The 16,937-nt window shown below is 50.4% G+C and overlaps 1 protein-coding gene across 1 annotated transcript in view; it reads left to right on the top strand.

Annotated features, from left to right (window-relative positions):
* The first annotated feature begins 3,152 nt into the window (after nt 1–3,152).
* Nucleotides 3,153–16,937, top strand: part of LOC135190407 (histone-lysine N-methyltransferase PRDM16-like) — a 237,139-nt gene continuing 223,354 nt past the window's right edge. The window contains exon 1 of the mRNA XM_064171760.1: nt 3,153–3,302. Within this exon, the coding sequence (XP_064027830.1) occupies nt 3,266–3,302 (37 nt within the window). The 5' untranslated portion in view covers nt 3,153–3,265. The remainder of the gene's footprint in view (nt 3,303–16,937) is intronic.

The following is a 16,937-nucleotide window of genomic DNA, read 5'->3' as shown; positions in this document are numbered from 1 at the left end:
CTCCTGGGCAGTGCTGGTGGGAACTCCAGGGGAGGCTGCGAGGCTTTTTCTGGCCCCTAGCCGCACACCTTGCTACGAGGACTTTGCTCTGCCAGGGAGCACAGACTCCCCAGGGATTCACGGCCGAGGCACCTTTGGCAGCCGTGGATCCATCGCTATGCCCCGGATCGGGCAGTGAGAGGACACAGTGTCCCCGCAGCCTTCCCGGCTCCTGCCCTCGCCACCACCTCTGCCGCCTTCAGAGCATATTTTCTCCTAAAAAATATTTGTGAAGCGGGGCCCGTCCCCGAGGGTTGGCAGCTGCGGGATCTCAATCTCCTGCTCCTGCCCGGTGCTGGGACTAGAGAACCGTTTAGATGAGAAAGGACCTTGGAAATGACCGACGGGACCCTGCTCTCCTCGGGGACGGCAGCGTGCCCCTTCCCGCAAGCCTCGCAGCCCGCCGCCAGCACATTCTGGCACTCTGCATGTAAAATTCGTTCTTCGTTTCTTTCCTCCCCCCTCCCACGCTTTTTTTTTTCCTTATTTTTTTTCCCCCCCTTTCCCAACGCTGTCCCCGGCCCGGCCCGACCCTGCCGGCTTCCGTGCCCCGTTCTGCCCAGGAAGCGCCTAGCGCGGCTGGAGCGAGTGAGAAAGGCAGGCAAAGAAACCCGGTAGCAAAGGCAAACCCGGGGTAACCCCGACCTCTCCGCCTCGCAGTCGCTTTCCAATCTCTTCTCTGCGCCTTCGTTTGCAAAAGCATCGGTTATAGCGTGGAGGAAACTTTCCCCCTCTCCGTGCACCCTCAAAATACCTGCGAACAGCTCGATCGGTGCTGGTTTATTTAACCAGGAGCGATTTCCGAGTGGGAAATCTGAATTGTGGGGATTTAGGCAAAAAAACCCAACGACAACAAAGCCCGGCTTGTGCCGGAGAGGGCTGCGGGAGAGCCCCGGGCGTGCCCCCGCAGCCATGCCCGGTGTCTCAGGTCCCCCGTGCCTTTTGTGTCCCCGCAACGGGGAAGTGGCTACCGACTGCTCTCATTGCTAGTCGCGGGTCTCGGCGTCGGACTTTGGGATTAAGAGGGAGAAAAATGCCACATTTGGGGCTGAAATTTCTCCGTCCCGAGAGCAGCTCGGTGGGGGTGCGGAGGACAGCCCACGGCCAAGGTCGTTGGAAGAAATATTTCAATGAGTTGGGAACACAAGAGGTCTTGTTCCAGCGGGGAGGCTCCGGGAAGCTTATTTTACCAATATGGGGGTGCCCACCATGCTGGGAACAGCTACCTGTGCCCTACTGCATCCCCGGGAAGGAATTCACAGGCACCATTTCAACATTTTTAGGCGACACGTGGCTGCAAGTTCCCTTCAAACGTATTTATTTTATTTGGACTCCTGCTCCACCACCCTTCCCTTTAACGCCGGCTCCTAGGTAGCATCTGAAAGGGCCCTGCTCCCATTTGCAATTAAAGAGTTTATTGAGGAGGGGAAAAACCGGTAATTAGAAAGAATATTTCCCCCCCCCCTCGCTCCCCCCTTTTCCCCTCCCCAGTTCCACCTGCAGGGCAAAAGTGCAGCTGGCAGAATGGCTTCCAGCAGAGCCCTGACGCACCCGCAGGAGTTGGGCTTTGTTTTGGCAGTGCCCTTCAGGAAAGGGCTCCTGGGCTCCTGGTTTTGCCTTTGGCCGAGCCCCGCCGTGGGTTTAGCACCTCCAGCCCCGCACCGCAGCTCTCCTCCCTACCCCCGCTTATTTTATTGAATGTTTATGAAGGCGCGTTTCTTCTCTCTCCCTCTTCTCCATATTAATCTCATTAAATCCTACCTTTCAACCTTCTTCCGTGACCATCTGACCTGGCCACTTGAATTAAAATAGTGCTTTCTCCGCAGTCAAAGACAGCACATCAATCAGCGGGCTATTTACACTCCGCTCCCTTCTTCAAAGCGGCTCTGCCCGGCCTCTCTCTACCTTCGCTCCCTGGAGGGGGGACGGGCAGGTCCTGCGGGGCTCGCCGGCATCGCTCGGTGCTGGGACGTGTGTGTGTGGTTATCCTTCCTCTCCCTCCTTTTGCGTGTATTTTTTTTTAGCGGGTGTTTTTTTTTCCTGAGGTGTCCGCGCCTCTCCCGCTTCCCCCATCCTTCGGGAGCGCTTTCTGAGCTCGCTTCCTTCCACCTGAAACGCAGAATACAGCGGCACGGCCCCCACTCCCTGATTCCCCGGGAGTTCCGCGCTGCCCGGTGGGGAGCCGGGAGAGAGATGAACCCGGGGCAGGTCCCACTCAACCGGAGCTGCACCGGGAGCAGCAGCGGCGGCTGCGGCTGCTGCGACCGGTCCGACTCCCCCCTCCATGCACACTCCATCCCACTTCCCGCCCCTGTCTCCCGGGAAGGGGAGGCGGGAGCTTGGGGTTCGCGGTTTGGGTTAAAACCGTTCGGGAAAAAAAAAAACCAAAGCGAGCGATAAATCGAAGCGGGGGAGAAGGAGTGAAAAAAAAACCAACACTTTTCTGTTGAGTAGAAATATCCTGGGAGCAAACGCGAGAAATGACTGCAAAGGAAAAAATATTGAGTTTAAAGTTATCCAAACCCCGAGCCGAAGGGGGGAGGGAAAAAAGTGGGGGGGTTAAAAAGGAAAAAAAAAAAGGAAGAAAATAAATACAATAAAGACAAGCACGGATTGAAGCGTTACTATAAACAAGTCTTATTTGTTTCAGCTTGAAAGTAAAAGCACGTCTAAAACAGGTACAATGACAAGATGACATCCGCCAACAAACTCTCGACAGCATTGCTATTAGTAGTAATAATAATAGTAGTAATAATAATACAATGAGATTAATATAATGAGAAGAATATAATGATAATCACCTCTTCATAGGATGGCACCTTGATCCTTAAATATTGTCCGGTGTGTAAGGTCAGTGTGCGGAGGGTTAGGAAGCGGAGAGGGCTGATTTTTTCTTAAAGGGGCAGATCGGGGGAAGGCTGAGATGGTGCTGGGAGAGAGGAGGGGGGTGAGATAAGTGGTCTGAAGAAGAGGATAGGACCAAAAAAAAAAAAAAAAAAAAAAAAAAAAAAAAAAAGAGGAGAAAAAAAAAAAAAAAAAAAAAAGCCAAACCACCCTGATGATGATGAATACATTGGAAAGTTTTTTTGGCCCTGGTGAGGGTGTCAGATTGAATGCTCTGTGCGCATGTGCGAAGGTGTCCAAACTGACAATGCTTGGGAGATGAAGATAGTGTGTAGCTGCTTCTGGGCTCAAGGAGGAGGAGAGGAATCCGCAAGCCGACACGATGAGATCCAAGGCGAGGGCGAGAAAACTGCCCAAAAGTAGGTCCTTTCTCTCCCTTCTTCCGCGTCCCCGCTCCGCGGCTGCTAGGGCTGGAGGGGGGGATGTTGTAGGAGGAGGAGGGGAGTGTGGGGGGGGTGGGTAACGCCGAGCCGGGCCGGGGGCTTGCAGCCCCTTTCCCTCCCCCGGCAGCAACCAGCCGCGGCCGCCCGCCCGCCCGCCCGCCTTGGGTTGCACCGAGCCCGCCAGCGCTGCTGCTCGGCGGGGTTTCTCCGCGGTTATTCTGCGGGTTGTTTCGCAGCCGGGGAACTCTGGAGCCGGGGGAGCGGCGGGGAGAGCGGTGAGCTGCGCGGGGGAGCGGCGGGAGAAAAGCGAAAGTTAGTTAGCTGGAAGTTGACGAAAGGGGATAGCAACTTTTTTTTTTTTTTTTTTTTTTTTTTTTTTCCCTTTCCCGAGTCGTTCCAAGTCTTGTGAAATAATATTCCTGGCGCTCGGAATAGTGGGCGCTAGAGCTCTGCGTTTGGCATCTGCAACTCAGAGCTGAGAGACTTGGGGAGGGGGGGGGGGGAGAGAGAGAGAGACAGACAGACAGGCAGGCACAGACAGCCTGTAGTGGTGGTGGTTTGGGCGCGGGGGAGGGGGGGGAGAGGAAAGCCACGCTTCGAGTCTCGGGAACAGTGCTGGAGCAGAGAGAAGGAGAATTTGTAAAGGGGGGGGGGGGGGGGGGGGTAGAAAGAAAACCCCCAAATAAAATAAAATAACTGGATCGGCTTTCTCAGAGAGGAGCTTTGGATTCTCAGCTCCGAGAGGGAAGCTCCTGAAGGCAGCTCGGGTGTCCCAGCTGGGGGTTAAGAAGCTCTGGGGGAGGGGAGTGTGGGGGAGTGTCTTTAATTTTTAATTTTTAAAAATTTACTTTGGGCAGGGGTGTGTGGGGTGGGGGAGGGAGGGGAGGGGGGGGTTGGAATTGCAGCTCCTAAGTCTCGCGCAGTTGGGGTTTTTTTTTCCCCCTCCCTTCCGTCTTCCACCGGGACCCTTTCCCGTTCTTCCTTCCGAACCGTTCTCGGGCTGGATTTTCGAAGGAGCAGAGTGTGGTTGTTGTAGGCAGGAGTGGGGCTTTAAACTATGTTTTTTCGTCCACCTCCCTCCCTCCCCCTCCCCTCAACTCCGAGCCCGTTTGTAAGCTCTGTCCATTTCCTTGCCGATGAACTGCTGGGCTCGGTGCCGCGGAGGGTCCCGATGCCCGGGCGACACGTTCCGCGCTTCTCCGCGATCGTTGTGGTGATTTTTGTTTAGTTTCTGTTTCGCTCTGGCTCTGTGCGAATTAATCTGAAGGCTGCAGAAGTCCCTGCGTAGCCTGTGCCTGCTAGAAACTCTGTAGTGCTCGGAGCAGGATTTGGGGAGCAGCGGCGCCTGGTCCGGTCAAATCGCGTGGTTTAATTTGGGGTGTTATGTGAGGTGCTCCTCCAGCATGCCCTTGGTGTGACGGTTTGGGACCGGCTAGGACTCCCCCCCCCCCTCCCCCGCTTCCCCCCACCAAGGTGAGGTGGCCCGGCCCTGCTCTGGCAATCGCGGGTCGGGGTCAGAGGCGGGCTGGAGAAGGGTGATGGGCACCCGGAGCGTATCCAGCGAGGGCTCAAAGGTTTATTTTGTCGTTCAAGTTCGTTACTCGGGAGCTTTTCAACTCCTCAAGGTCAGCGAGTGCTTCTGCGGCGTCTCTGCTCCCGTTTCCCGGTCCCAGCTGCCGTTCCCTGCTCCATCCCGGGGGATTCCCCCTCAGACCCTACCCGGCGGAGCAGTGCGGTTCCTCATCCAATTTTTCCTTAAAAAACTCGCTTTGTGCAGGACTTTTTGGATGGAAACAGGTCCCAAACACCACTCCCCCCCCCTTCCCGCTTCCTTGCCGCTTCTCTTCAAACCGATACAACACGCAAGACACCCCCAGGCCCCGCAATTTGCCTTAACGCGGCTATATTTGACCCCAAAATTACGCTTACAGTGCGCACCATCGAGATACACACACACACACACCTTCCAAACAGCCCCCGCTCGTGTGGCAACCGCGCATCTTCCGCGGCCCGGCGAGCGCGGCTCCGAGCCGGGGAGATTTTACAGCGAGCACCGCTGTCAGCACATCGCTCTTTGGGAAGCTGCCTTTCAAGGAATCCCGGGATTTGATTTTCTTTTCCCTCCATGAAACACACGCTTTAAACCAACCCGTTCAAATAATAACTTATTTTAAAAGTCACCACTTCTTGGTTTGGGCTGTTAAGGAGAAGAGTAATTTTCTGAGTTCTCTTGGCTGTGAAAGTGAGAGTGAAAAGAGAAATATTCCTCTTTATTCCCTGCTATTAATTGTTTTGTTCTGTTTTCCTTTTCCCTTCTCTTTTCGATTCTACAAAAAGCAACGGGGATTTGGAGATGGCTGCCCGGAGGGTGCAGTGCAGGGTCTGGGGGTTTGGACATGGCACCCCAGGGGTGCACAGAAGGATCTAGGGGTTGCAGATAGATTCCTGGGGGTGCAGCGAAGGATTTCGGCAGTCGGATATGGGTGCCCGGGGGTGTAATGCAGGGTCCGGCCAAGTCCTAGGGCGGTACACGCCGCACACGCTGCCCCGGCCTCTCTCCGGGAGCTTTCCGAGCTTGGTAGCAGTAAATGAGCTTCTGGAGCTTAAGAACTAAGAGGTTTTCAGTGGCTGGATATCTGAAGTGTTGGAAGTGGAGTTCCTGGGAGCCAGCGCTTCCCTTCGGGCGAAGGAGCCGGAGCTCGGGAAGCTCCGAGCACCCACCGAAGGGGTCCGTTCGGAGAGCTGAGCTCTGACCAAAATGGGGTGTTTGACACAAAACAAGGCCCAACGGTTTATGGGGTTCCGGCAGTGGAATTTTTAGGGATCGCAGTTCAGAACAGTAGTCCAAAGCTAAGGTTTCGACATCCCGGGAGTATTTATTTGCCAAACAGATTGAACGCGGACACGAGTGTGTGGATCTTGGTGTGTTTACATCGGCGAGATAATTAGAATCCAAATCACCGCCCGAAATCCTGCACTTCCATCCCTAACACCCCTCTCTCCGCACTCCTGGGTGCTCCGGCCTCCCTGGATTTATGAACGCTCGGGTCTATCCCGGGATAAAGCCACGGTCGGCCGAGGAGAAACGCGGGGTAGCAGCCTCCCGTGCATTAAAAATACAAGATGTTGTAGAATTTCATTTGATTGGACAATATTTTAAGCAGATGTGAGGCTCCTCTGGGAATTCGACTCTATTACCTGTCTTGGAAAAAGGGGATGAACGTGTGCATGTGTGCGCTGGGGTGGGAAATTCCCGTCGGTTTCCAGCCGGTTCCCAGGGAGAAGGGCAGGTACCGAAACTGCCCCGGCGATGGGGACATTCTCGCTCTCTTCGAAGGGTGGGAGCCCTTAGCCGTGGTTGTAAATCCAGAGGTGAGGGTGTCAGAGATGCAGCGGCAGACCCGGGGGTGTCGGAAGTGACCCCGCAGCTAGCCCCGTTTTGCGTCGCGTTGGGGGTCCAGCATGACGATGGTCTGCTCTACTGGGGGGCTCGGACAGGAGAGATCCCTAGAAAAAAGGAATTACCATGGAGAGGGCAGGTGGGAGAAGGTCACCCCGTGCCTCTGCCTCCAGAAAATAAAGCAGCGGCGAGGCGGGAGAGGTTGCTGCAAGAGCTGGTGTTCTTTTTTTTTCCCTCCCTGCTTTAAATACAAGGTGGAAAAGCGGCAAATAAATGAGTTTGGCGCTGCACGTTTAAAGCAATTTCGTTTCCTTTCGAAATCCCTGGAAGAGCTTTGCAGAGCGCAGCCATAATTCCAAAGCACACACGGATGGGCATTTGTTGGATCTCCGGCTCTAAATAAATATTCGTGATGGGGTGGGGAAACCCGGTGGCCAGGATTTGTTTTGTACCGTTAGGAATAGAACAAAGTTTCGAGGCTGAGTTTTCAGTCGGAGCTGCTGCATCCTACCGAGCAGGCTGGAATGATTAGAAAACGTTTGGGGATCCGACTCTGCCTTGCCCAGCTCGGAGCGTTGGTCCCCGTACCTGCTCCTTGGGCTTTACCTTCGCGGAGTACAGGCTGCTCTTAAGTGGTGTGGATTTGGCTATTTTATATATATATATAAAACTGTTTTTAATTAAGGCTGATGAAATGGAGGAGAAAGAACGCGAAGGAGCGCAGAGGCTGGAGCCCAAGCTCCCAGGCTGTATTCGTGCTGGGGCAGACTGTTCCAGTGCTGGAACACGCGGAGAGGGAAAATTTGTGCCGGTTTTGGGCGCCTTGAGTGTGTGTTGTTGGTTCGTTGTTTGGTTGTTTGTTTTTTTTTTTAACCTCTCCAAGTCTGCTGCCTCCTCTGCTCTCTCCCTCCCCAGACCCCCCGAAACGGGTTCCCAGGACCCCGGGCTCTGACACAATCCCACGAATCCCGGGAAGCCGCCGCAGGGCAGGAGAAGCCGCGCTGCTGCTCGCGGAGGTGCGGGGCTCCCGGTGCCGTTCCCATCTCTCCTTTCCCACTCCATCGGGGCCGTTTTCACGTTGTCCAGGCACTCTCCGTGCTCACTCAGCCTATTCCACGCCGGACGCACCGAGTCGATCCGCGGCTGGATGCGCGGAGCGCTCCGCGGCTGCGGAGGGGAGGCCGCTGGAGCCGGGTCCCCTCTGCCGCGGCTGCTTCGCCCTCCCCCGCCCCGGATCTGTTCAATTAGGCAATTAGGGATTCTGGGCAGGGAGGAGGAGGAGGGGGGGGGGGTTTGAGGGGTGTGATCCGCTAATTAAGATGAAGCGTAATTAGCACTTCAACCAAAATTACCGAGGATTTAAGATCAGTTTAGCTTTAAAATATAAAATTAAAACATCTCAATTCTGCAAATATAATTTATCAATTCGCTTCTGCCCTCCCTGCTTGATGTGGTTGAGGGAGCGACTGCGAAGCGGCTCCTGCTCCCTGTCCTGGGAAGAAACTTGGCAAAGGGAAGGAACGATCCGGTCATTTGACGTTGGGGGAGCGTTTGAAGTCGCCCGCGGAGCAGCGAGCAGCTTTAGGGTGCCAAAATGTTTCAGCTGGAGAAGACGCAGAAGTCTGAGGTTGAGTCCTGGGCACTGCTCGTGGGCGTGGGGTGTAGGTTGTGTGTGAGGTGCGGGTGATGCTCCATCCACGTGTGGTTACATCACTCCTGCGTGTGCTGGAGAATAGTAAGGTCCTCAAACGCGTCAAAGGATGGCACGTTATCCAAATCCCACGGAATTCCCGAGTTCTGTCCCGACACGGGACTGCTGCAAAGCCTTGTCTGTGCAGACCCATGTGCTGGACACACACACACAGAGAAAGGTCTTGCGGGACGGAGTGAAACGGCAGGTACTGTGTGGTCACAAAACTGCGAGCGCAGAAATTGTGGCTTGGGGGTTAAAGATCTCGGTTTAAGAGCAAATAAACTTGCCTCAGGTTTTGGCTTTGTGTTGGGACCGCAGTGGAAGTTCAAGCAATAGAAATTAAGTCTTTTAGTGAGTTAAGAGAAGGAGGAAGGGGGGGATTAAAACAAGGACAGGGTTTAAAACAGGCACATTTCTGAAGGTTGCTGTTAAAAATACCTGATGAGGACACTGAGGTCAGGAAGAGCAAAGAATTGCTCCTCTGTTCCCCACACTGACACCGTCCACTGCTCAGTCTTACATTACCAGTAAAACCAGACTGAGACGGGCAGCACTGGCAGGTCTCAGGCAGGGAAAGCCGAGCAGTACCTGCAACACACCAAAGCTCCCCTGGCTTCTAGGCAAACTGTGGTGCAGCAGCTAGGGTTTCACAACACAGGAGCAGGGGAATCCAGCGCTGCTGCTCGCTGTAATCATACTCCAGCCTTTAGTGGGATGGAAACGTTCCGTGACCGGTGCTCCAGGAATGCTCCAGCCTGCTGCTTGCACACAGGGCTTCCACCTGCCCATGGGGGCTGGCTTCTGAACTCGGATACCTGAAGGGAATGAGAAGGGAATCCTCTGTTTGAGAGGGAAATATCCTTCAGCGGCGTGGCTGCTTCATTACTGTTTGCAAAGCACCCTGAGATTCGCAGAAGAAAAGGTCCCACTGAGTGCAAAGTATTATTATTGTTATTATGAGTCCCATTATTATGGCTTATATGTTTTTAGAAAAGCTCTGCACTATTTAATACGGTGCTTCAAAGACAAAGGCCTGGAGAAGTTTGCAAACAGAGTGAGGTGAGGCTCAGTAGCCACCTCGACGGTAGGGAAGGTGGTGGTAGATCTGCAGAGGCAGATCCCAGAGGATCCTTGTCCACTCCACTGACAGCAGCAGGGGAAAAAACAAACCCACCATCGTCTTTCAGCCTTGCCTTTTACCTTCCTAACAGTACCATTTGCATTTTCTGTTTGTTACATTTCTTTCCCCTCCCCCCGTTGCAGTAAACTTCTACTGTGTGAAATTGTTTAGTAGAAGGCAAAAAAAACCACCCCTCTCTGCATTTACAATCCAGGCTCTATCTACAGCGTAAAGCTGATGTTGTACCAGCCTGGGTGTGCTCTCTGCCAGCCTGGGCAAGCTCGAGTTTTGTTTCCACAACTCGATGGCTCTGCCACTGTTACCGGAGTTGTTTATTTATTATCTTTTCTGTTTCCAGTTGGAGGTTATTTCAATGATGAACTGGCAGAATTCTGCAAGTGAACAGAAAGGGATCAAAATCTTAACTGAATAATTATTTCCTTTTCTTCCCCCTTCCCCTCCCCCCCCTTTATTTTTTAATGCCTGCTTCCCAAAAGAGACTTTTAATTCTGTTAGGGGTAAAGGCAGCACATCAATAAACACATGTCCAGCAGGAAGGCATCTGAGAGAGATGTGCAAACATTTGTTTCTACTCTCTGGTTAACAGCCTGTTGATATGTAGCTGCTCCCCAGCATTCCGCTCCCAAATCACTTCTGGGGGTTCTGGTTTTAAATATGCCTCTTTTTTTTTTTTTTTTAATTATTTCTCCTTTTAAATTTTATTTTTTCCTCTTTTTAAAAATATTTTTATTATTATTATTCTGGAGGAATTTCAGGTCAAGGATGTCAGAGTGGAAAAAAAGATCTATGACCTTATTATTGCTTTTATTTTCCTAATGGATTTTCATGCATCGCCGCTACCTACTCATGGGCTGTTTATTTTTATCTTTATTTTTATTGCAGTGGGCTTTTGCCTCCTGCAGCATCCAAATCTGTAACAGAGTGTCCCTGTCTTGAAGAGGGTTGTATTTTTTTTCCCTTCCCCTCCCTCTTTTTCCTCATTCAGTGAGTGATGTGACCCTCTTTGCTAATAAAAATGAAATATGACTTTCATCCCTGCAATGAGTGCACTCCTGAATGCTCACACACACACACACACCCCCCAAATAAGCAGCCTGCTTTTGAGGTTTGTGTGATTGGAAAGAGATTTCCTTGTAGTAAGGATGATGGTGGGTGCTAAACATCAGGCAGGGCCAGGATTTGAAGTCTTTTTCACAGTGCTTCTCTGTGCAGAGGGCCCACTTTGCAGATGCTAGGTGATGGGAGGAAGGAAGGTTTCTGCTCAGTGGGGTGGGTGAGCTTTCAGCCGATGTCCCCCCACTAAAGATGTGCTTTGCCCAAATTAAGGCTTTGCTTTTCTCTCTCTCTTTTATTTTTGTGCCACTGAACCCACTTTTGTCCTACAAACGAGGCCACTGGTCCTCTTGGGGAGATGTTTTCCAGGTGAAAATGGACCGAGACAGCCAAATTATTTCCAGTAGGCCCCAGAATAATGCTTCTATCACGGTAAATCTTGGTTGCTGTTGAGCTGCTGTGGAAAGACTTCATCTCCTCTTAACCATTCCCTTTTTGCCATGCTACGGATGGGATTGGGGGAGGCTGCACCCACAGCACTCCAGAAAGAAGTGGGTGGAGTGGAAAAGAGTGGGACCACATTTGGGGTGAGAAGTGTCAGCCCCAGACAAACCTGGGTGGCTCTTTTAGTTCTGACTCTATTTAGTTGTGCTTCAATTTTGGTTTCACATCTTTCAGGTGGTTTGCTTGAAGGTAATATTTTTTTGGTGGGGGTAGTGTGTTGGTTTTTGGGGGTTTGGTTTGGGGTTTTTGGGTTGCTCTGTTGCTTTTAGGCATTTTGGTTTGGGTTTTTTGGCTGCTCTGATGTTTTTAGGCATTTTGGTTTGGGTTTTTTTGGGCTGCTCTGTTGTTTTTAGGCAGTTTGGTTTGGAGTTTTTTTTGGCTGCTCTCTTTTTTTTGGCATTTTGGTTTGGTTTTTTTGGCTGCTCTGTTGTTTTTAGGCATTTTGGTTTGGGTTTTTTGGCTGCTCTGTTGCTTTTAGGCATTTTGGTTTGGGTTTTTTGGCTGCTCTGTTGCTTTTAGGCATTTTGGTTTGGGTTTTTTGGCTGCTCTGTTGCTTTTAGGCATTTTGGTTTGGGTTTTTTGGCTGCTCTTGTTTTAGGCATTTTGGTTTGGGTTTTTTGGCTGCTCTGTTTTTTTTAGGCATTTTGGTTTGGGTTTTTTGGCTGCTCTGTTGCTTTTAGGCATTTTGGTTTGGGTTTTTTTGGGCTGCTCTGTTGCTTTTAGGCAGTTTGGTTTGGAGTTTTTTTGGCTGCTCTCTTGTTTTTGGCATTTTGTTTTGGGTTTTTTTTTTGGCTGCTCTTGTTTTTGGCATTTTGGTCTGGTTTGGTTTTTTTGGCTGCTCTCATGTGTTTTGCATTTTGGTTTGGTGGGTTTTTTTGGCTGCTCTTTTGTTTTTGCTATTTTGGTCTGGTTTGGGTTTTTTTTTGGCTGCTCTCTTGTTTTTGACATTTTGGTTTGGTTTTTTTTTGGCTGCTCTCATGTTTTTTGCATTTTGGTTTAGTTTGGGTTTTTTGGCTACTCTCTTGTTTTTTGGCATTTTGGTTTGGGATTTTTTTTGGTCTGCTCTCTTGTTTTTAGCATTTTGGTTGTTGGGGCTGTTTTTTGCCTGCTCTGTTGTTTTTGGCTTGAGGAGAGCTCTCCTCAAAACCCTCTGAGACACAATACCCTGGGTGTCAGTTGTTGGGGAATCAATTTAGCCATCATTGCTAGATAACGTTGTCAGCCTGGCTGTAGCTGGGTGTTTGCTTAATAGTTAATGTTCTCCCCCAAATATGAAAGGGTGGGGAAGAAGTCAAACTGCAGTGAACGCTTTGCTTATTTTATACCCACTATAATTTTTTTCTCTTCTTCTTCTCCCCCCCCCCCCCCCCCTTCTCCACCCCCCCTAACTCCATTCCTCGTGAAAATTGGCTTAATTATATCAATGGAATGTTTCTTTTTCAATTCTGTATGCAATTAGGTCCATCTTGCTGGCTGCAATTTATTTTAATAAAAAAATAAACCAGTGGCGTGTTCAGTTCCTCATCCCCTGGGGACAAATGCGATTGGTGTGTTTAATTTCATTAACTACAATGTGGCCTACTGGAAAAAAAAAACCCAACAAGGCAAGAGAAATGTATAAAAATCAGCTTTCTACAGCTTAAACACTGGCATTTGAAACAAATCATTACCGCATTAGCTGTCACCCTGGTAATTCGAGAAGCCAAGACAAAAATATTATAGCTGGTTTTATAACCCTCTGCAAACAGACTGTTAAAATAATTTGTAATCTTTTTTTTTCCCTTCCTTTTCTCTCTCTCCCCCCACCCTCTTCCCCTTTTAAACCGTGCCCCAGTGTTTCCAGTTCAAATATCTTCTCGCCCCACCAGAGAGGACTGGTTGTTGGTTATCGCATAGAGGGTTTATTGAGTGATTCGTGGCTTGCTTTCCCTCTGTAGAAAAAGCATAGCATAGAAGCATAGAATCAGGCAGGTTGGAAGAGAGTTCCAAGCTCAGCCAGTCCAGCCTAGCACCCAGCCCTGGCCAATCAACCAGACCATGGCACTAAGTGCCCCAGCCAGCCTTGGCTGCAGCACCTCCAGGCACACAGACTCCACCACCTCCCTGGGCAGCCCATTCCAATGCCAATCACTCTCTCTGACAACAACTTCCTAACAACATCCAGCCTAGACCTGCCCTGGCACAGCTTGAGGCTGTGTCCCCTTCTTCTGTTGCTGGCTGCCTGGCAGCAGAGCCCAACCCCACCTGGCTACAGCCTCCCTGCAGGCAGCTGCAGACAGCAATGAGCTCTGCCCTGAGCCTCCTCTTCTGCAGGCTGCACACCCCCAGCTCCCTCAGCCTCCCCTCACAGGGCTCTGCTCCAGGCCCCTCCCCAGCTTTCTTGCCCTTCTCTGGCCTGTCTATCTGAAGCTCCTCAGGTTGGAGATGGGGCTGTTGGCTACTTGAGTGCAATGAACTTCCTTGGGTGTGGGTTTGGGTTGGTTTTTGTGTTTGTTCGTTCTGGGTTGTATTTTTCACCCCAAACAAGCTTGTGGCAGTTTGCTGAGGCAAGTGCAAGGTGTGCAACAGCTTAAACAGTTGTTTGTTTTTCCTAGCAGTGCAGACTAGGAACAGGCTGGAATTCAGCATCCCTGAGCCGTTCTATGGTCATTCCAAGTACTGCTGCTGCCTCCCACCAGCTACTCTTTGTCTTCTGCATCTTCTCAAACCTTTGGGTGTATCTTTGGGAAGTTTTGGGTGTTTCATGGCTTTTCTGCAGGTAGAGGGAAAGAGGAGAGGGTGCATGCATCCCAAAAAGAGATGGCTGTTGTGCTTCCAGCAAGGACCAGACACAGTCTGTCCTCTGCAATGCCAAGCCAAGCAGGACTTGAACCCGTAGTGGGGAGGGGGTTGGGGGGCAGAGCTAAGCACTTGGGCTCACAATTAGATTTCCTGCACTTCAATGGACAAGGTAGCTTCCAGGTGCCACGATTTAGCCCCCAAACTTAATGTTTTTTGTTAATATTTCTGTATTTCCAACCTAAATCCACCCTGTGCTGGGCCAGGATGGGTGGATAAAGCCAAGCAGTGCAACTGTGCCTGATTCTCTTCTGTGGACACTGAGGACAAACTGGCAGAATTTAGGCTTTTTCTTTTACACCCTCCCCCCTTTTTTTTTTTCAACTTAAAACCCCCAAAAGAAGCCAGATCCTCAGCTCATGTAAATCAGCATCAACATCAATGAAACTCATTTTCACCAGCTGAGGACATGACCCAAGAGACTTTGTGTGTATGTGCATAAAATATCCAAATATCAGTGTGGAGCTGCTTTGAGTGGCTTCATTTTCAGCCTCTGCAGGTCAATATCTGGTGAGGAAATGCAGCTTGTGGGCTGAATTTCTTTTCTCCCCCCCCCCCCCCCCCCCCCCCCTTTAACTTCTGGAATGATCATTCAGATAGCAGCAATCTGAAGTATGCTGAGGTCTTGCAAAGTGGGAGGTGGACTTGCTTTACTGAAGATGGGCCACGTTGGGCACAACTCAGCTCCCTCCTTCCATGTACTCTGGTTTTACTTCAGTATTTTTTTTCCCCCCTCCACCTCCCTCCCACTGCTGTCATAAACAGTAGTTAATTGTCTTTGCCATATCTTTCACTTTATAGCAGCAGTGTTTTGGTAGAAGTGATATGGAGTTATTGCTTTATTGGTGTTACAGGGGAAAAAAAAAATAATCAGCTTTGTTTCCTACTTGATCCATAAAATCACTTCAGGAGGGCTACAGAAGCTCCATTTCGATGTGCAGCTTCCTTCGTTAGGCTGAGGAAGTGATTTGGTTTGGAGGGACATAGTGCCAGGGAGCCATGTAGGGTGGGAATGAGACCATGACTGGTTTGGTTTCTAGCTCCAGACAGCCCAAGCCTGCTCCTGGGCACTGCAGGATGTGAATCTATGGGAAGAGGGAAGGGAGAGGCTTTTCTATCCTCACCACATAAACCTTCCTCAGGGTGCAGCTTCACCTGAGGTTTAGGTGCAGGATTAGGCTCGGAGCAGCTCTCCAGCGTCTCCTCCAGCAGCAGGGTTATATTTAGCACATGGATTTACTCTCATTGTGCTTGGAGTCGCTGGCTGTAGGGAAACATGGAAAGTTGGATGGGGAAGTTTTGCTCAGAACATGGAAAAGTTGTAGAGCTGGTGGGGGGGGGGGGGGGGGGGGGGGGGGGGGGGGGGGGGGGGGGGGGGGGGGGGGGGGGGGGGGGGGGGGGGGGGTTAGGGGAGGTGGGGTCCTGCTATTAATAACAAACCCCCCCTTCAAACCGGGAGCATATGAAGCAATCTTACCTGCTCAGATGTCTGAGACGGTAGAAAAAAAGCAGGAATTGCTTGCTTTTTTTCCCCTCCCCTGCTAAGCTGATGAACTCATTTTGCCAGCTTGAGCAAATAACTCACCCTCAGCTACTTCATCTGCAAGCCAGGAGGGATGTGTCTATCTGTGATGCCTGGATCAACGTTTTGTTAACGAGCTTTGTGTTTGTTCCAACTCCCACTGAGGTCCTTGGGACTTTTTTTTTCCCCCTCCTCAATTTATTGAATCATTTTTTCCTTTTTCCAATTTTTTTTAAAATGCTTTTTTTTTTTAACCTTTTCCCCCCCCCCCCCCCCCCCCCCCCCCCCCCCCCCTTTTGCACCATCCAGATTTGGCTAAAACTCTTTTATTCCATCTCAGATGCTTAGGGAGGGAAAAAAAAAAAACCAACCACTTTTGTTTACATGCAGTTTCCTTTTCCTTTCTTTCCCTTCTTTTCCTTTCAGGGTAGTATTTAGTGTGTTTTATTTCACAGTGAATGGACCTTTTGGGCTCAATCACGTCAATTAATTTTTAAATGGCTGCATTTGAAGTACAAAATAACTTCAATTTCCCCCCCCCCCCCCCCCCCCCCCCCCCCCCCCCCCCCTTCCCCTTCTGTTTATAGAAAAGGGCTGGTTTCATTTTGTGGTTTATGGCAGAGATGTGAAATAAAAGAAGGTGCACAACTCCATATAGATTTGGCTTTAGAATTAGCACATACAGGAATAAAACAACTTTTAAATCCCCACCATGGCACCATAGTCATATTTACAAAGCAGCTGATACTTTGTGAGGACTTGAGAGAGCTCAGGAGCAGTTCTGCTCACAGATTCTGGCTGTAATGAATAAACCTCAGCTCTCTGCTGCTTTGGGAGTCCTTAAGCTCTGCTAAAATATTCCAGTTCAGGGCAGAATTTGGTTCTTCTGTTGGGGACAGTTTCTGTTAGCGAGTGGATTTGAACAGCTGCTTGGTGGCAGTGGCTGGAGGTGAATTTGGTTCTTCTGCTGGTGATAGTTTGCATGAGTGAGTGGATTTTAAGAGCTACTTGGCTGAAGGTGAATTTGGTTCCTCTGTCTTCTACTGGTGATAGTTTGTATGAGTGAGTGGATTTCAAGAGCTGCTTGGTAGCAGTGGCTGGAGGTGAATTTGGTTCTTCTGTTGGTGACAGTTTGTATGAGTGAGTGGATTTTAAGAGCTGCTTGGTGGCAGTGGCTGAAGGTGAATTTGGTTCTTCTGCTGGTGATAGTTTGTATGAGTGAGTGGATTTTAAGAGCTGCTTGGCTGAAGGTGAATTTGGTTCTTCTGCTGGTGATAGTTTGTATGAGTGAGTGGATTTTAAGAGCTGCTTGGTGGCAGTGGCTGGAGGTGAATTTGGTTCTTCTGCTGGTGACAGTTTGTATGAGTGAGTGGATTCTAAGAGCTGCTTGGTGGCAGTGGCTGAAGCTGAAGCTTTAAGAGAGCCATGAGGAAATTTCTGAGGAGCTACCAATGCTTTCC

The sequence above is a fragment of the Pogoniulus pusillus genome, chromosome 36 (assembly GCF_015220805.1).
Source record: "Pogoniulus pusillus isolate bPogPus1 chromosome 36, bPogPus1.pri, whole genome shotgun sequence".
NCBI classification, from domain to species: domain Eukaryota; kingdom Metazoa; phylum Chordata; class Aves; order Piciformes; family Lybiidae; genus Pogoniulus; species Pogoniulus pusillus.
This window is presented reverse-complemented; position numbering and strand designations above follow the sequence as displayed.